We start from the raw sequence: 20,631 nt of genomic DNA, 5'->3' as shown, positions 1-20,631 counted from the left end.
CTCAGCCCCACAGCTCTTCACTGCAGGGTATGTGTCATCTGTAAAGGGGAAAATATCACTCAGCAGCACCTGGCACAAAGGATCAACATGCAACTACCCATGCTACTAAAGGACTCTGGAAGAAAACTATAGACAAGGGCAGGCTTTGACCTGTGTGAAGGAGTGGAGCATCAGGCAAGGAGGAGAAGACAGCAAAGGCAGCAAAATCCAGTGAGCTCAGCAGCCAGGCACAGCATTTTAGCAGCAAGCATGGAGTGCCACAGTCAGTGTTTCCAGACCTGACTGGAAACCAGGCAGGATTAAAGCTCCACTTATAAAATTACAAGGTTAATAGATGTTACAAGCACGTTACCAGGTGTCATGACTTGCTGGAAGCATATCCCAGAAGATAGCAGAAGCAATTACAAACACTCTGTTCACTATCCAGCTGCATCAACCACCTGTAGGCACTACTTAGCAACCCTTTATCAAAGTAAACAACACAAAGGAGGATCTGGTGTGTCCACACCACTGTGTATGTCCTCTGAGCCAGCCCTGCTCCCTGACAAAGTTCATCTTAAACAGAACCCAAGTGCATCAATTCTTTTAAAAAAAAGCAAACAAAAACCAACCAAACAAAAACACAACAAAACACAACAAAAAAAGCCCCCACCAAACACAAACACCACAAAAGATACAAAAAAAACCAAACAAAAATACCCACCATACCAGCCACTGGAGGCAAACTGTGCACTTTTTATTATAAATTAGAACCCTCAGATCACATAACTTGCTACAGTGAAGAGAAAGTAACAAAAAAATGTCACCTGGGAAAGGAATGGAAGTCCATGTGGCATGCTGACTTTCAGGCAGAAATCAATTATCCTGGGAGGGCCAGAAACAACAGGAAGAAGGAAACTAAGATACAGATGGCCTATAGATGGCTGAAAGGCCTTATCCTAACTCATACAGGAAGCCTGGGACAGGGAATTACTGCACCATTTGTCTTAGGCCAAGCCTGGTGAGATCTCCTGTCCAAGCCCAACCATTTAAAAGAGACAGAAAGTTTCTAGGAAGCAGCAGGGGTTTTGTACATCACTGTAGCTTCACAAGCTTGGTCCAAGACAAGGCCTGTAAAGTTTCTGAAGGAAGCAGCAGTGATCAGCCCAGAGCTGGGCAATAAATAAAACAGCAACACCACCAAGCACTTGTGAACAGAATGGATAGTAAAAAGCCAAACGAGTCCAAACCCGCAAGGACATGACAGCATTTTCCAGGAACTTGCAACACCACCTTCAGGGTGGGGATGAGCAACCAGTGTCCACACCTTGTTGCATTGTAGTCATCTGAATGGTTATGGGATCATGCTAGAATACCAGCTGCAGATGAATATGCGCTTATGGACCCTCACCCACCCCTGTAAAAGCAATTCATTTCTCACAAACGTGCATGCTCTCACCCTGCTGGCAGATGAAATGCACAAAGAAATCATGGGCTCTGCGCATGGTGCTGTGGTGTGGATAGGTCAGGGACAGGTAGGAGGCAACACTTCATTTTAACAGGTTGTCTAAAAAGGTTCATAAAAGCAACTATTTATAGAGAACTTCCCATCACAAACCGCTTCAGCACACTCCACCCAGCCCACATGAAAGGTGAGCGTGAAGGACAGGCCAACTCTGACTGGTACAAGCTCCAGCTATGGGCCTAGGTAGGGGAAAGAAACACCCCACCCCACCAACCCACTTATACTAGAAAAAAAAAAAAAAAGTGGTTTACTGCATTTTCAGAAATGCCATGCAACATTAAATACCCAATGGGTATATCAGCACATCTGCTTCAGGAAAAATCACACAGCCCTTTTATCCACCTTATTTAGTGTTTTATCCAAATCAAAACTGAGAAACAAAGCACTTCATCCATGCACTGCAGCTTGAATCGGTAGACAAGTGACAAAAAATTGCTTTTAAAGACATTTTTGCCTGTGCTTTTCTCAGGCTACTCCTCCTCTGGTGACACAAAGCTGAATCTGTCTCTTCCCCTCTGCTGAAACTGAGATCAAACAACAACTTTACCACATCATAATTTACAATTAAGGCTACTCCTGGCAAAAAATGATCCTTCCCTGACCAAATGCTAAAGCTCTCCTGGCATTTCTCTTCCTATTGTCTGTATCCAGCCCTATATTTATAAGATTAGTCTCAAATTAGGACAGTTTCCTCATTCTTCCTTCACTCTTACTACACTTGCTACAGCCTGGTTCCTGGGAATCTGATCCTATCTTCCAGCGAGGTTACTCCCTGTTGAGAGGAAATATCTAGTGTATGTGGGCAGGAAGCACCTACAGAGGATAATGAGGATTAAGAGAGAGTCCTTGTTATGACTTATCACCGCAGCAGATCAGGAGACTCAGTGGGCCATTTGATGAACAGGAACATTAGGAACTTGTCTCACACTCCCACACAGTGTCTCGCCCCGCTGTGGTGTGGGTTAAAGTAGCACACAGGGGCTTTGAGGGCAGGATGAGTTGCTGTGGCCCATCCAGCTACTGCCATGTCATCCAGTTCTTCCTAACCAGATGCACAGTACTTAAGTGATGGGAGAGGACAGGTCAAAGAAAGTGAATCCTTTTGGAGTTGGTTTCTTGCCCAAACATTCCTCGGAGGAGACGAGTGGCAGGATTGTTGACCCAGGCAACAGCTTCCCATCACCCTGAGGAAACTATTCGTTTCAGAGTGACTGGAATTGGTGAAGAACAACGTATTTCTGTTGGTACAAAGCCTCTCTCCCTGCTTCAGCTGTCCTACACTATATTGCAATGTCTGTGTGATAACAGATGTACAATAACCTCAGGAGTTTTCTCCTCCAGACATGTACTTCAGCAGCTCTCTTCACTGAACAGAGGGAAAGACAGTGCAATATCTCCAGCCCCCATAAAAGCTCCTCACACACACAATTGCAGTGTGCCACACATAGCTTATTACTCCAGGACAGCATCTTGGAAAAGCAGAGGAATCAGAGACAGTAACTGTGGCTGGATCAAGCATCGTCCTGTACTTTGTCCTGCCTTCAATGGTACTTGATAGCAGCACCTAAGAGCATGAGAGCAGGCCAAGCACGTAGCTATGTTTCATTCAATGCTTTCCCAGGTTCCAGCTATCTGCAGTTGTGGGACTTCCTCAACAAGAGACTGTATATTGACATTTGAAAGCACTCAATGGCTTTTTCTTGCATTAGTTACTCCAGTCTCCCCCAAACCTACATAAATGCTTTGGTTCACCACAGATTCATACAGTGCATTTATACAGTTTGTTCTCATCTCTTTCCCTAGAAGTTGATTGGGTTTGGGTTTTTTAAATCATACTCAGAATCAAGCCCTTCTCCTGCAGTCCAGTTAATTGCGCTTCTGAGATCTCTCTCCCATGTGACATTACCCCATTTTGAGCCTATCACACTGCATTTTAGATTAAGATGGCTCCTTCTCCCCCCCGGATTGCTTTGCTTTCCTCAGCATCATATGCTGCAACTCCATCACTCCACACTGCAAGGACTTCCTACAGCTATTCAGTGCAGCTTTTGGGTTTTGCTGCTCTGAATAGTCAGCAGCAAATTTCATCTGCCACTTATTTGTCTTTGTCATTAACAGACACATTGGACAGCTCTGGCCTTTGACAGGTCGTTGTCACATTTGACTGATGTCAATTCTCCATTGGGAAAGCTGGCCCTTCACCTCTCAGTCTTTGTTTCCAATCTTTCAGCTTATTATTTACCCATTAGAGACCCCCATGAGATATCCCTGAGAAACCCTGAGAGCACAATAGGACCTCTGGCTGGCCAGGGTCCAGCCACCCATGGAGTATCTTGAAAAAGACCTATTTTCCCATCTGCTTTCTCAGCCCAACTCCTCAGCTTGCAGGCCTCAACACCCCACCCCCCCCCCCCCCCCCCCAGGAAGGCTCCCAGTTGTGTCAGTGAGGAAAGGAGAACAGCTGCACCCCAGGCACAGAGCAGTCGTTAACATTTAGTACAGACTGACACAATGTAGTGGCAGCAGCCAGGCACCAAGGAGTCTGAGCTCCTCTGGCCAAGCATCCTTGACTGCTGAACTCAAGCTATGCCAGATCACTGCAAGAAATTCCTGGAGCTCAATTTCTTTTTCCTGGGGGAAGTTGAACAAGTCCCCACAGAAACACTACCAGGACTTCCTCCTGCAACACCCGGGGCTTGGAGCAGCCATAAAGAGAACTGTCATTACTCAGCAACCCAGCTTGCTCCCAAACCCTGGAAAACATCTGGAGAGGAAAAAAAAAAAAAAGTGGCTCTTCCTAATATCCCTTTGCCGGATGCTATTCCTCAGTCCTAGGGAGATAAACAAAGTGTAGCCTTTTCCCCCTAGTGACAATCTTTCATCCTGCCACCCATTCCCAGCCCCCTCTGCCAGATTGTCCCTGTGGATTTCAGTCTTCGCCCCCCAGCCACACCATGCTTTTGCAAAGTGCTCCTTCAGCCTCCTCCACCCCAGAGCTACCCACATTTCAGCACCCAGAGAACAAGCCTCAGGAAAAGCACCTTCCTCTTCTTTCACAAGGAGCAGCTGATTGCTTCAGATAATGGTATTAAGTTGAACAAGTTGGACACTGAGCAGCAAGATTAGTTCCCACAAAGACTGGGTAGTAATGAGAGTGGTTAAAGCCAGGTAATGAGTGGGTGGCATTTGTCATCTTAATAATGAAGATTATAATTTATTACTCTTGCTACTGCTTTCGCTGCTGTTGGAATGCAATTAAATAACAGCACCTATGAGTCCTGCTGAGTATCTGTCATCCCTGACCTACAAACATCCCTGGGCCTCCACTGCACACGCAGTAGCACTGGACACATGGTGGCATTGCATGGCCAGTAGGAAGTATCCATGACTCAGGGAGAAAAGTGAAGAACTCCATAGACAAAACCAAACATATCTCCACAAGGAACAGACGTTTTGGAGATTCAAGAAAATCAACCATCATCCAGAGTTTCATTCATAGTTATTTCAGGACAGTGACATCTGGGAGTTATTCTGGACTGCCAGAGATCAGAGCCTGATCTTAACACTTGAGGCAGGGAAAGTGTTCTTGTGTGTAACTCACCACTAGTCCCATGTCCAAGGTCAAGTGCTTCATCTCTTGCTGGCCAACCAACACAAGCTGCAAGGGCCCACCATTTTCCAGGGGAGCCAGCATGTATCAGAAATGCACGCTGACATTCAGCAGCTTCAAATATGACTGGATTTATTTTATTAAAAATACTGACATTTGTAAATCTTGCTTCATGCACACATATGCACTTGTCTCCACTTTTACCAGATTTAAAACTAGACTGGGAATTTCTCTAAAACTGCCTGAACAGCTGACAACACAGGAAAGCAACAAGCTGGCTGCTCTGGGCTTTTTCAGATACAGTTTTTGTGCAATTCAGCCCTTATTTGGACCCCCATCAGCACCGCATCCTTCAGCACTAGTGCCTTCACCATGTTCTGCTGCAGGACTCGCTCAGTGGAGGTGGACAGGCTGAGTGGAGAACCTCTGCTTCACTTTCAGCATCAATCCTCCTGCCCCTCTCCAAACCACTTAAGTCCTTCCCTTTGCAAAGAAAAACATGCTGCAGGGTCATATATAAAAATTAGTGGTGAATGTCAGCACTGAAATGCACATGTTTGGGCACAAGCTAGCGCCCACTGAAGTCAGCAGAAGTTTGGAAAGACAAAACACCTCCCACACAAAGGGGAGACAGAGGAAGCAGTCAGAGCTGCAAGGCAGATAAGCTGCCTGTCAGAACAGGCTTGGACTGTCCTAGCAGGAAGATGTTATCCAATGAGAGGGAAAGCTATTTGGGGAATGAATGAATAGTGAAGCTTCTTGTTAAAAAAATTTCAAAAAACTCAAAACCCAAACAACAAAAAAAAAAAAAACAAAAACCACACAAGACTTTCCCAAACATCTCTCTCTCTCTCTGCTTTCTGCCAGCTGGATGCAAGGCCAAGACATGCAGGAGCCTGCTTGAACCTCTAGCGCAGGATCATTGACAGGCAACAGCCTGAATGGGAACAGAAGAAAGGTGATAAATGGCAGAGAGGACAAGGAGATGGAGCTGATGGCAGAGCTGATCCTTGTTCTGTCAGAGGAGAGGGCAGTTTCTGTGGGCTCCAGCACCCTGAATCACCTCGAACTCACATCCAGCATCCCACTTTGCACAGCTCTGAGAGAATCCTGCTTGGCTCTCAGGGGTGTGATCCTGCCTGGACCACCGCCTGCTCCAAGCAGTGGGGAACCAGCCATCCAGGGAAAGGAAATGACAAATTTAGAGTGAAACCTAAGCAAACTGCATCACTGCAGCAGCGCTGTAAATCTTCCACCAGGTACAAAGCACTTCACTGCCAGGATTGCATGATAAAATAATGGGTCCGATTCACAGCCACATTGGCTAAAGGAAGGAGAGTGCTTCTCCCAAACCCAAAGTCACAGCCCCTCTAACTGCACCCCGTCATACATATTTCAATTCAAAATCTCCCATACAGAAAAATGGCTGTGCTTCTAGGGTGTTGCAATCAAACCTCAGAGCTCAGCTTCTCACTGGCACGGGACTTTCACTAATGCCATATCAGTGACCAGGGTCTCGCCAACACACCAGTCTGCTCCCTCCTACGTCGTGCAGGGTTTATCACAACAATTCACCTCTCAGAAGAAAACAAGGCAAAACCACAAGCCAAACTAGAGCAGTCCTTTACAAGAAAAGGAAAGGAAAGAAAAAGACACAGGCCAGAAACAAAGGCTAAACTTCATAAAAGCAAAACCCCAAATCATGAAGAATCTGCCCTTGAGGCAGTGATGGGAGATGAGAAGAGCAGGGAGATGGGAAAAGCAGAGTGCCTGAATGCAGAGACTTTCAAAATAAAGCAATGAGAAACCCAGCAAATGGCTTTACATAAGCCAGATGTTTCTCCAGGGAAAGAAACTAGGAAAATAAATAAATCTGTCTGGATTCCCCTTCCTCCACTCATACTTGGTTCCCTCACCAGATACTTCTTAAGGCTCTACGTGCTCTTGGATTGCTTGCACCACTGAGCAGCACAAAAATAATACATATCCCCCACAGATCTCTCCACAGCACAGCTGGTCTCCCTTTCCAACATGCCCCAAAGCCTCTAAGAGAAAGCCAGGACTCCGTTCTCTTTTAGAAGGACCACAGTTTTGCAGGAGAAGCTACCAGGTGGAAGGTACCTCAAATCCCAACTATCCAGAGAAACAGAAAGCAGCAGAAAACCAGGGAAAGCAAATAAGGACAAGTGCAAGTTCATCTATGAGCACAAACAACCAGAAGGAAAAAAGAAAGGCCAGAGAACAATGGTGGTCTTGCCTTGCACAAGGCAGGGGAGAGGGGCCCATACTGCCCCAGCACTGAGGGGTCCACACAGCCCACAGGGTCTGGGCACCAGCAGTCTGGGGCTGTACAGCCAGCCTGGGTGTCTGCGCCTGCCGCATGATTAACTCTCAACCCATAATTAATCCCCAACCCTTGACTGAGCCATCAAAGCTGAACCGCAGCTTCCGCCCTGACCCAGCTCCCAACCCAAAAACAAGATCACGACATGGCTGAGCAGGGCAGAATGGAGGTGTCAGGGAGGAGCCCGGAGGCACCAGAAACTTAATTCATTGCAAGCAGCTCATAGTCTCTGACTGCTGGTGCCAGTACCATCGCAGCCACCAAGGACTGCAGCTGCCATTGCAGGCTGAGGGGTTCAGCTGCTGCCAGCTGCACAGAGCCCACTTCCCCCAGCTGTTCGTCCTCCCGTGCCAGAAACCCAGCCGTGTTTCTGTACCACCATGACAGCCACAAGTCCTTCAGGCCTTCCCAGACCACCAGTTGGGGTCCTCTCAGGTGCCACCTGAGGTTTCACAAGCAGCTCCTCAGGTGTTTTGGAAAGGAAAAAGGGGGAGAGCAGAGACAAAGCCAGGCTAGGAAAAGTACTCACCGAGGTAATTCTTCCTCCCCCTCAGCTACAGGCCCTGCTGGCCCAGGAAGGGGAGCTGGCACACCCCGCTGAGGGCAGCGGCGGCCATGACAGGAAGGGGTGTGCTGTGGAGAAGAGGGACACAAAATGGCTGCCACTGCCCATCCTAGGGAGAGTGCAACCCTGAGGTCCATTGCCATATTGCTCCCCACCTCACAGCTTCCCACCGGTTTAAGGCAGATAACCTCACAGATGCCACAGAAACAGCCATTTAAACTTGAGCACGGCCCCCAAGAAAGAAGCACGTTTTCTGCTTCATCATCATGTCACTAGCTGGATCACATGTGGCAGCCTAGGGCCCACACCACCCAGCTGGACATGGCAGCCCTCAGCACCCACCCCCCATCCTGGCATAGCAAGCCTCCTTGGTGCAATACAAGTGCCATCACACAGCTCAGGTGTTGCCCTCACGCCACACTGGCAGTGGTGTCTCCTACCCAGATCTCATACCCGGGCTGGGGATCCAGTAGTGACCTCATGGCAGCTCCAGGAGGCCACCCTACAGCCTGTTCTTTGGGCCTGTGCTGCTGGGCAAACACTGCAAGAAGGTCAAAAGACAAAGCCAGTAGAAAGGGGAACTCTGCAGCTTGAATAGAGGAACTTGCAGGAACAGGACAAGGAGGCTGGATGGGACTCCCATGAGCTGCTCTCCCTACCTGCTGAACATTTCTTCACCCACTCTCTCATCCCAAATTACATTTGGCCAGCCCAGCTCTCTGACCTCAAGCATGATTAAGAGAAATCTTTGAGGAAGCACAGGAGCAAATGGCACAAAATCCAGAAGAAAGCCCACTTCCACACACTTCCTGAGCAGCCCAGAGCATGACTATCACAGCCTGCGCCAGTCAGCTGTAAATACAGGGATGTGTTGATTAGCTGAACTATTTACATGCCTTCACAACACTGCAAATAGCCTGATTTGCTCACATAAAAGATAAAAAAAGAAAGTAACAGCCCACAAATAACCTGGTTACCTTGGAAATGTGAGCACCCAGATTCAGATGGTGGCAGGAAGAGTCTGCTTTCCCACGTGCGTCTCTGGATGACGCAACAGCAGGCAAGTTCAGAGCTGCAGAGGCTGACTTGCATCATGCCCAGAGCGTTTGATGCCACACCAAGAAATAAGGGCCTAAAAGAAGGGTAAGGGTAGACACAAGCAAGAAAAAGAAAGCTACAAATAATCCCAAGTCCCCTCCACAAGCTCATGTCCTGCTCATTGGGCTCCCGATGCTGCCTCCACCACCCTTTCACACCTCCCTCCTGCAGCTGTTTGGGGTACATCTCCCCTGCCTTTGCATTGTCTCTCTATCGTCAACGACCACAAGTAGCCCTCATTTCACTGCCCTGGGAACCTACTCTTTGCTCTCCTGTTGCGCAAGATGCCAACAGTCACCCTCATGCTCAGGACATAACGTCTCCCCTTGCCCTTCCCGCTCCAGCTGTGGTGAGCGGCCAGGCTCTGCCAGACATCATGGAGGGAGGCAGGATGGGATATGCTGTGCAGAGGGCTGCTGGAAGTGTTCAAAGATCAGCTACCGGGGCTTCCCGGTGGGGAAATGCAGAAGTTTAGCTCTACCTGTGTTCAGAGCTTTGTGCTTTTGCCATGACTTGAAACGGAGGGAGAAACTTTTTGAAAGCACCTGGGACCTGTGGTTCCTCTAACTGTTCAAATCAGAGGTACGACAAAGTCATCCATAAAAAAAAAAAAAAGGAGGAGAAAAAAAAAAAAAGAAGAGATAAATTCCCACCCATGTTGCCTGAGGGCTTGTAGCATCACAAGTGAAACCCCAGGGATAGCAGATCTCTGAACCAAAGTAGATTACCTGGTTTTGTAGAGCAGAGTATCAGAGAACATCTTACAAGCAGCTTGTCTGGAATCATTGGGTTAAACAAGGAGCTTCTCCCTGCTGCGTGTGGGAAGCAGTATCTCCTTGCCAAATTCCACCGATCTGAACATAACCAGCTTTCTCACTCAGCCCATGCTCCTACGCTCAACTAGTGCTCGTGCCCGCCTCTGCAAGGGAGTGTAGACAGACCCCACACTCTTTTCTCTCTGCAACTATTTCTCCAGTACTGCCCCTTTCCTGATGTCAGTTCTTGTCTCTTCACTAAATTATAGGACATCAGGTCTCCAAGGAAACCCTTCCAAGCCCAGAAGCACTTACAAGACATTTACAAAACTGATGGCTGAGGACCAGCTAGGCTGGCTGCTCCCTGCTGTCAGGGCCAGGAAGCTTGGAAAGGGCTCCTTTGGGTCCTGGAGGAAAGAGCACTTGCAGGTGGCGGGATGGTTTTCAGACAAGCCATCTCTTTCCATTGGTAACAGGGCTTTTGAGCGCAGCAGTGCCAGGACACTCACTCCTTGCAGCTCCTAGGATCAGGTACCCTGAGGGAGCTGCCTGCTGAGGAGCAGCCTGGCAGCTGCCTGCACACCAGCTCTTCCACAGTCACAAACAGCAGCTGTGCTGTTCCAGCCAGCCACAACTCAGCTACCGTACAAACGCATTTACAGGGTTAATGCTAACTGCCAATATCCTATTCCACACCTTAGCAGAAAATCATAAGAGGAAATTACATGGAAGCAAATATAGCCATACACATGACAAACTGTTCTGCACTCCTTCAGTGCACAGCCAGCCTCCAGCATGGCTTCATATCTTCCTCAAGAGCTACTCCACCGTGTAATTACAGGGAAAAACCTAAAGGTCTTCTTTTCCCTGCATACCAGGCAGATTTCCATTTGTTGAGCTACAAACAGGCCTCAATCAATATATAGATTCCCATCATGCAGTCAAGGAGTAAACAAACAAATTCTCACGTACACACATGCTCCCCCTTGGCTCCTGCTTCAGCCTCTGACTACCTCCCTGGCTCTGCAGCAGGCTCTGTGCCCATCAGCCAGGAGCTCCTTCTGGAATAAAATCAGTTGTCTTTGGTGCTTGGGCCCTGGGATTTGAACAAGACAATACACACACTCACTTTCAGGAATGGATTAAATAGTCCTTTAATTTCTTGCCATCTAAATTAGAACAAGGAAAGCTGGAGGAGGGGGAAGGCAGCAGGGGACCCCACTCCTGCTCAGTCCTACGTAGCTATGAGCAGAGGCATGGAGAGCCACAGCTCCCTTAGCCGGGCTGCACTCCAACCCTTGGAGCCACGTTTTACCCTAAAGCATCCTCATCAGCCCCTCCAGGTTTCCCACAAACCACTTGCACCCGCAGCCAGGGAGCACAGCGGGACAGCACAGCCCATGCAGGACACTGTGGCCAGGGGCTTGGCTCCCCACCGGAGGATGCAGGAGGGGGCTGCTGCTCTCTGCAAGACCCAGAAGTCATCAGGTAGCTGCCTGCAAGGTCACAACTCCTTGCCTTCCTACCAAAATGAAGCCTGCCATCACAACAATCGTGGGCAAGGCCTTGCCATGCCATACCTTTGTAGGCCATGCTTAAACGGTGAACAAAAGTGTCTTCAGTTTATCTGTTTATTTTTGGCACAGAGGAATGGCTGAGGTCAAAGCTGGTCTCGTTCTCAAGCTGTCCTTTGTTCTCGGGTTTATCCAATACCCCCTATCCCTCTCCTCATCCTCCCACCTCCCCCTCTCCATTTTACCACAGGTCTTAAAATTTAAGCTGTGCATGAAACCAAACACCACACTCTAACACTGCCCAGCAAATGCTCTTCATGGTCACAGAAGACTAGTAAATCAACCATAAAAAAACGGATAAGAGCAGTGTGCCCTTATAGGGGCAGAAGCTAGACAAGCATCTGACACCAACATCATTTTTAAAGAAAAAATAATATTTATTTGCAATATAAACAAAGTCCCAATATTGGATCAGTATATATAGGGTCACTAATTTTCCTTCATAACTCAGAAAGCAGAACCATTCCTCACTAACAAGCTCTCATTTGTACTAATCAGAAGATGCATCTTTTTTTTTTTTTTTCCTTTAAAGAAGACGACCACTAACAGCACAGGAAGCCTTTACAAACCAGCTTAGCTGTAATGCAATACAGATGCACTGTCAAAAAATCCCTGAAAAAATAAATTCCTCCATGAGGTAAGATGCAATTAGGATATTCTCAATTTTCTCACTCACAACCATACTTACGCCCATTCTCCCTTCCAATGACCCACGATCCCAACGTTGTTGCAAACAAAACCCAACGAACAAACAAACAAAAAACAACCAGAAAACAAGGAGAAGCTCATTCCAACATTCTGGTAACAACTTCAACAAAAAGAACAGTTTCAGGATGCGACAGCGTCAAACATTCCTCCAGATGGAGATTTTTTTTTTATTTTTTTTTTCTTGAAAAAAGTACAAAAAACTGGATATTTAGAAAAAATCCGTGGCTTTTTTTTTTTTTCAGTTACATGAGAGTTAAAGTGGAGAGGGAGGGGGGAGAAAGGAGGGACTACATTGCAGCCAATAAAGAAATCTCCAAATCCGTTCTGCCCTCCTCCCAGAAATTATTACCACTTCCTCCCCTCCCAGCTTGGTATAAGGTGTTTGCCAAACACTAGCCAGAAATATAAACAAGTCTTCTCAGAATAGAAGGCACGGCATAGTTATTCGAAAGAGGAAGGAAAAAAAACCCAGAACCTCTGTTGAAAGCTCCAATCATCTCAGAATTTGCCAGTTAATATATATATATTCATATATATATATAAAAATTTCTCTATTACAACACTCATCATTTCCACATCTCTTCACTCCCTTCACACGCTCCATGCGTGACGATTCAGTCCCGTCCCGCTACACAATCCTTGCTCTGCTCCAGGCGCTCGCTGTGTTCCCCCCTCCAGCCCGCACACATGGGAAAGAATAGAGTGTGCACAAGAAACGCCAACATCACAACCACCTTCTGTACTCGGGAAGCTGGAATGGTTTCGGGCCAGCTGGATGACATTAAGTCAGTCAACAGGCAGCAGAGAACGAAGTGGGGCTCAGACATGCTTCTACCAATTCTGGAGGCTACAAGTTTTACCTCTGGCAATAGCAAACAGTGTTTTTGGCAGGGGTGGAATTAAAAAAAAAAAAAAAAAGCTTGCGGCTTAGTCACCTTGGCTGAATCAGTGCAGAGTTTGTGATTGTGAGTGCAGGAGTGGTGAAGGGGTTGCATTTAAGCCCAACTGGCCTTCACACATAACAAAGCTTCCTACCAGATGCTAACAACAACAGCAGCAGCATGTATCTCTCTCTGGAGTACCCAGTAATATGCCAGGACATACCAAGGCTTCACAAAGTGTGCAAAATGCATTTGGTCAATATAAACATTTGATTAAAAAAAAATAATAAATGATCAAACAAGAAACAGAATAAAATACTGGTTTTGCAACCTCGTCTGTACAAACAGTCAGGAACTTACATATTTAAAAAGAGTTTGAACCCAAAGCTCGAGTAAGATCTACCCTCTCTTTTCTTAAAAATCAAAAAAAAAAGTAAACTTGGGTTTTAAAACAGTCTTGGCCCAACACCTTTTGTTCAAGGTTTCCAAGTGCATAAATCTCCTCACTTTCCACAGCAAGCTAACCCCCGGTAGCTCTTCACACATGTGCGTGTTCTGACAGTCCCAATGCACCCAGGAAAGCGGTTATTGCCGGTAACAGCTGCGTTCAAAACGCTGTAACATCGCCCGTATTAAATAACCCCCTGTAAAAAGACTACCTCTTCAAACCACTTTGATCAGGATACTAATGAACGGCATTAGCCTTCTTAAAGCAGCGATCAGGCACCTCTGCCCAGAGAAGCTAGTCGTTTCAGAGCTGCCTGGCAAGACAGATACTTTTGTAAGAGTTGAAATGCTCAAGAGAAGCCATTCGATGCTCAAGTTCCCGACCAGGTGGCATCCCCTTCATGTGGACTCCAGAGTGTTCAGCTGAAACAGGTTGTGGTTGGTGGGGGTGGTGAAGTAGAGCTGTTCACTTGGCGAGCGGTTGTCGCAAGGGCTGTTGAGTCCCAGAGTTCTCTCAAAGTCCAGGAGTTGGCCCATGAAGTTAAAGTTTGGGGAAATGTTGGATTTTTTCCTTTTCACAAAGTCATAGGCATCGTTCAGGGACAAGTTGAGTTTTTGCATCAAGTAGGCGACAGTGACTGTTACAGACCGGCTGATGCCAGCGAGGCAGTGAACAAGGATCCCACACTTCTTGGAACGGGCCTCATCTGAAACAAGACAAGGGGAAGGGGGAGTCTATTATTCTGCACCAAAAACGCGTGGCTTTGGAGCAGGGCCAGGTGGCAGCTGCAAGCTCCCAGGACCAGGATGACTGCCAGAACTGGATCCCTTGCTCCTAGTGACACCATCTCGTGTCCCTCTGACGCCCACATCTCTCCCCAAAGGGCTCCTGAGGTATTCCCACTGCACGGCGAAGCTGCATATTCCCATTCCATACAGCAAGGCCAAGCATCTCACGTGCTTGGGAAGTATTAATCAAGCCTCGCAACACATCCCTTGCCTAGGGAGCATCAGCAGCCTTTATTCAGGGAAATGGAATAACCCACAGAAGGCAGGTGGAGCTGGAGACAACAGCTCCAGGGAGATGCTGGGGGTGGGGCACAGCACACCCACCTCAACACCAACTAACCAGGGAATGCTGCGCGCTCGACGCAAGGCTGCAGCCCCAGCACCACACAAGCCATTCTCTTCTGCTGTTCTTGTCCTCATTCTACTAGGAAAGTTACGCGAATGCAGTCGAAGCCAATTTAAGCAAAGCCTGAAGTGCAGGAACTTCCCTTATTGTGAAATTGTTCTTTAGGATCGACAGAAACGCACTCCACTACAAACAAATGCTTGTGTTGGAGAAGACCCTCAGGATGAATGGTAGTGGGGAGCAGGAATGCGGGCTGGACCAAAAAATGGCGAGAGAACAGCGACGAAATTTCCCCTCCCTTGCCACCGATTGAAAAGCACACACACACTCATTGTCTCTTGCACAGCCAGAACAGTGTGATCCCTTTATGAATTGACATCTTAGTGCTGAAAGAGGGACACGCTGCTGAGAGCGCTGAATGCACGCAAGTACCCAGCGCTGCTTACTTCTGGGCAGCCCTATTTGAAGTTAAGTCATTTGACTGAGAGCTTGGCGGGGAGGGAGAAGGTGGCAGGAGAAAGAGGATCCTCGGGCAAAGCCAGAGGTAAGAGACACTCTGGCACCACAAGCACAGGGAAGGGCAAAGAAGATGCAGGCAAAACAAAATCCAGACCCAAGCCACAAAAGGTTTTCTGCCCCAGCCTCCAAGACCAGGCAAGAATTTCCAGTACAGTGGGCAATGCCCGCCCCCCCCATATCCAGCTCACCCCCCGCCCCAGTCTCTCCTCATTCAACATTTTTCCGAGACTTTTTTGCCTTTCATCTGACCTGTGTCGCATTTCTTGGTGTTGGGTTTTAGAGTGAGGTAATCCTCCATTTCCTATCATGAACTGGAAAGCACAGGTTCGGTGTTCAGAGACATCGGCTGACTGCAGCAGACAGATCCCAAATGCCACATGCCAGCAGGGACCGTGTACCTCAGCCCTGACATTTAATACCACGTGTGGGAAGTGCAGACGGGATATCAGATGGGTCCCTGCTGCCACACTGAAGCTGCTGCTTCTGACCACAATCGTATTAGTAGAGGACAGAAGCTGGGCACAAAGGAGAGCATGTGGGAACCAGGGTTTCCAAGGCTGAAGAGCAGCAGAGGACCTAGCACAGCTCTGCCCCATTTCAGGCCGTACAGCACAGCAAGCCAGCACATGCAGCAGGGTCCAAAACAGGGGCAACAAAGCAACATCAAAACAGGCTACACAGATTTCAGTCTGAAGGTAAAGGTCCCCCTCTCCTTTACATATACCACTAGTTGTAATCGCGTATGAACCCATAGGTCTTTTAATAGTTAATGGTGGTAACGACTACCTGTGCCATTTATCCCCCATAAATCAGATCTGATTAGGCTAATAACTGTCACAAGCAGACAGCACAGACCACGCTGGAAGTCTACATCCCTACTCAGCCCGACAGACACCTCTTACAGAAGAGAGCAATTTTCAAAGTGAATGCTAGCCTAGGAGACAAGACCTGCCTCCCTGCACCCTTCCCCACAACCAGCCAAAGCTGTCTCAGGGGCTGTCTGCACAGCGGTTTTTCCAGCTGAGCTCTGCAGGGTAATTATAATCACTAACTCATTGTGTTGACACTTACCTTGGGAGAAGTATCCATACAAGGAGTTAGTTATGCTAGGGCAACTTACAGCAGGATCACAACTAGACTAGCAAATCCTCTCAGCAGAGGAAAATACTGCACCACTCCCACCCACCCCTCCTCGCAAGACTGTAACCACACTTGGGGCTAAGGAATTGCCGGCACCAGTCACATTAATGCGACTCCCATCAACACTCATTCCCAGAAAAGCAGGCAAAGCAGCTTCCCTCTACCTCGGTTCAGCCATTCCACACAAGCGCACACTCATACAAGGGCAAGAGACAGCGGGGCCGGTCCTACCACTCGCAGGTAACTGGCTGCGGTGCTGCAGCAGGACTGAATCTAGAAGGGGAAGCTTTCCTGAACCCAGCCAGGGCCGCAGGCACCAGCAGTGTTACCCAGCACCTCGACAGGGCGACGCTCAGCTCCTAAGCCAGCACTGATGCTGTGCCCTGGAGAGGTGAGGCCAGAGACAAGTAACAGCGCTGGGAAGTGGCTTGCCACATTCCCAAGCAGTGAGTATGAAAAGACATGTTCTGCCAACTACCTACCAATGAAAGCAATGGCCTCGGGAAAGAACTGCGAGAGATTCTGGCTCCAGTGATCTGAGATGGGGATCTGCTTGTACTTGAACTCTCCGTCATGCTCAAACATGTTTGGCAGGTTGGGAGTCACATTCAGGATGTATTTAATGCCGTATTTGCCCAGGACATCCAAGTTGGTTGAATCTTTGGCACAGCCCAGGTACAGGTAAGGTAGGATCTGGACCGGAAAGGCAGGCTGATTGTTAGGGATGGGACTCCCGTCCGACTCTGTGGCACTGCTGGGTTCCCTGTCGGATTCACCATCTGAGCAGTCTGAGCTTATCCGCAGCCCTCCCAGGCCAAGCACTGATGCCGGGGGAGAGTTGCTGGGCGAGGAGCTGTCAAGGTTGGTCTCGCAGTGCTCCGAATATTCGGTCTGAAACTTGTTAAAGCCACCTGGGAAGGGGGAAAGGAAAAAGGGAAAGGGGACAGGCAGAGACAAAAACCATTTAGATTGAAAGAGACCTTTGGATCATCAAGTCCAAAAAGATGTTTTGTTCTTCAGAATGGAAAATCCTTCTACCTGGCCACATGTGCATGTTACTTAGCAGGTCTTTGCCAGCAAGATGTTAGTATACCTTCAACTTCACATCAAGAAAGGCATCTACCTGCTCCCTCATCTTCCCTGGTCAGCCTGCTACTGAGCAAACAGGTCCCGGGAAACCACAGTGTTTCTTGCAAAGTTTGATACCGCTTGTGATAAACATGGGCCAAATTTCAGTTGCAAAAGAAACAAACATCCAAAAAGAAAATCAATGGCAAGAGACAATCTCGCCTTGTTTAGCTCCTCAGAAATAGTGGTCTGGGGCTGTTTAGGCAAGCGCTATTATGCCACCTAGACAGAAATGCACAGAAGTATCTGCATCTGAAAAGATAAAACAAGAACAACCACCACATACCCAACCCAGGCACTAAAACCCAACAAAACAATTCACCTTCAAGCAGGAAAAACAGACCGTAAGTTTTACCAAAGAGTGATCCTCACGCCTATTTTAGCACTACAAACACATTTTGTGACAGAGCAGTGTCGCAGGTTTGTCCTTCACCCAAACCGCAGCAGGCTTGAGGAGGGATGGGACCCTTCGCCTCTGCTCCTAAGCCCTTTCCTCCAGCTCCTTGGCTCAACAGCTTGGGAAGGAAGGCAGAGGCAGGGAAGCAAAAACCCCACCGATCTACCTCCCTTCCAGGCAATATTAAACCGGAGCTCAGCCATCGGTACCTGACACTGACAAATGGTTTAATTAGAAAGGCCTCCTGGAAACTTTGTTAGTGGGTTCGGCGGTTGCGGCAGGGTCACTGAGCAGGACAGACAGCTCCTGCCACATCCATTCATGAAAAAGGCTCGTCCTCGTCCTCCTCCTCCCCCCCCGCGCCGCCAGACAGCGCCGAGGAGCCATTTTGGAATTTTAATTGGAAACATTTCCCACCGAGGCTCCCGGAAAAAGGCAGAGAAAGGGGCTCAGCTCCTCCCCTGCCCATCGGGGAGAGCTTAGGAGTAACTTCAAAGCTGCTCCTGCCTGCCAGGGAGGGGGACGACGCGGAGAGAAAAGGGAAGACAAAGCGAAGGAGCAATAGAGCCCATCGGGAAGCCCCCAACCGGGATGGGAGGGGGTGGGGGGCTGCCCCGGCGACACGGACAGGGTGGGAAGGGGAACCGGGATCAACGCCTGAGTTTGTGTGTGTCGTCCCCCCCCATGTCACCTTTGAAGGAGGCTTGTGCGGGCAGCGCAGCCCTTAAGGCTGGTCCCCGAATACCTGCCTGTCCCCCTGCTACCCCAACCCCTTACCCGGGGCTCCCCCGGCTACCCAGAAAGGGTCTACCAAGAAGCAGCAGTGTTTTTTAAAGAGCTGCAAGTAGCAACTTTCTTCACCACTCTCCCCCCGCGGCCCCCCCCTCCCCCCGCACGCCTCCGCTCTGTTATTTCTGCCTCAAACCCGCCACCCAGCGACCGGACTGGGAGGATGGGAAGGGTCCCAGCAGCCCAGCTGTGGGCTCTGCTCAGCCTGCTGCGGAGGGAGGCCTGCTGGGATCTTTCAAAATGGCCAAAACGAATCCAACATCCCACCCCCGCTCCCCCCCCCCAAATCCCCAACAACCAACCTCAAAGCCCAAATCACCGCCGGCGCTCACGGCAGGGCATGTGCGGGGCTCCCCGCTCCCCCATCGCGCTGCCCCGGGGAGCCGCCGGGCTGCCCCCTCCCAGCGCCGCCGGCATTCCCAGGGAAAGGGGGAGACAAACCCAAGCGCTAGCTTTTTCGGGGGGGAGGGGTAATAAGGAAAGGGGAGGCCTCTCCTGCCCCCCTGAAGTCTGGCCATCCTTTGCGGAGGGGCTGGAGCGGAGCCTGGCGCCGGTGCGGGGAGCCGCCGCAAGGCACCGTCTGGGGAGCGGAGCGAGGGGCGCCACCGGGGCGGGGGGGGGGGGGAGGGGGGGGGCGACAGTGCCCAGCCGGGGTCGGCTTGGGACAGGGCAGCGCCGGAGGGGACGCCCCGGCGGCAGAGGTGGGGGCGTCCCTCCTGCCGCTGCCGGGGAGGCGACGCAGGAGAAGCAGGGCGCTCCCGGCCACTTCCAGCCTGCGACCATTTTGTGCGGGGGATTAAAGCAGGATGCAGTGTATGGGGGATGTGAATACGTATCTGTGTAAAAATAAAAATAAATCAGGCAGAGGGAGGTGGGCGAGGAAAGAAAACAACCCAGCCACCTCCGGCTGGGCAAGGGATGGGCGCCCAGCGATGCAGGGGCCGGCCGGGGGCTGCGGGGGGACACGGGAGACGCCGGCCACGGGCTGCGGGAGCAGGAGGGGGCTGGCGGAAGGGCTGGGGGCACCTCACCTTTCAGGTAATAGGCTTTGCAGCCATCATCGCGCAGCTTCTGGAGCAGCAGCCCCAGGACGGAGGTGGCGGCACCACCGTCCTGCCAGTCGGCGGTCGCCTCGTCGTAGAGCAGCACGGTGTCGGCCTTGCAGCGCTTGACGAAGCGCTCCTTGTCCTCGTGGTTGGGGATGATGGAGCGGATGGGCAAGTTGCCCTTCTTGAGGCGGCGGAGCATGAGCCCGGGGATGGCCAGGTTGATGGCCGTCTCGATGTGCGAGCTTTCGAAGAGCTCGTGGGGGCGGCAGTCGAGCAGCAGCAGCGAGCGGCCGCCGCCCGACTCCAGCTCCTCCTGCAGCCACTCCGCGCTCTTGCACGGCATCGCCGCAGCCATGGGCGCCCGCGGGGAGCTCCCCCAGACCTGCGTTTTCATGGGGCTCGGCAGCGGCGGCCGCCAGCGCCCGGCCCACCGGCCACCCACGCAGCGGCCGGACGCGGCCCCGCTCCGCCGCTCCCCCGGGCCGGGGCTGGGCTCACGCTGTGCCGGACGCGGCGCCGCTCCGCACGGCCGTAGGTGCGCGCTGCCTGCGGCCCGGAGCGCGGCGGCCCCCGCTCTGCCCTACGCGGTGCGCCCCATCCCGGCGGCCTCAATTAAAGCGGCGCTTCGCCGGCGGCTCGGCGTGTCATGCCTCGGGAGGCGGGGCGGGCAGCGGGGCCGGCCGAGCGGCAGCATGCCCCGCCCGGCGCGGCTCGGCTCGGCGCGGCTCCGTGCACACGCACCGGGCGGCGCGGCCCCGAGCGGAGACCCCGCCCCCCATGCGCGTCACCGCCTCCCGCCACGCCCCCAGCGCCAATGAGGCGCGGCGGGGGACGCGGGTTCACCCTATATGGGCAGAGGGCGGGGCCGGCGGCGGGGGCAGAGCGCGGGAAGGCGCGCGGGGGCTGCGGACCCTGGCCCCGGCTGCGGGGAGCCCGGGGCCCCGTCAGCCCGCCCGGCCCCGCCGCCCCCTCCCCGCCGCCAGCTTTC

The 20,631-nt window shown here is 50.7% G+C and overlaps 1 protein-coding gene across 1 annotated transcript; it reads right to left on the bottom strand.

Annotated features, from left to right (window-relative positions):
* Positions 1-11,803: 11,803 nt before the first annotated feature.
* DUSP7 (dual specificity phosphatase 7) lies at positions 11,804-20,294 on the bottom strand. The gene is made up of 3 exons (XM_040591935.1): positions 19,626-20,294; positions 16,763-17,191; positions 11,804-14,193 (listed from the first exon to the last, which is right to left on the bottom strand). Exons 1-3 carry the CDS (start codon positions 20,035-20,037, stop codon positions 13,886-13,888), a joined length of 1,149 nt encoding a protein of 382 aa, XP_040447869.1. The 5' UTR covers positions 20,038-20,294; the 3' UTR covers positions 11,804-13,885.
* Between the last annotated feature and the right edge of the window lie 337 nt (positions 20,295-20,631).

This window comes from Falco naumanni, chromosome 4 (assembly GCF_017639655.2).
Source record: "Falco naumanni isolate bFalNau1 chromosome 4, bFalNau1.pat, whole genome shotgun sequence".
Lineage (NCBI taxonomy): Eukaryota > Metazoa > Chordata > Aves > Falconiformes > Falconidae > Falco > Falco naumanni.
This window is presented reverse-complemented; position numbering and strand designations above follow the sequence as displayed.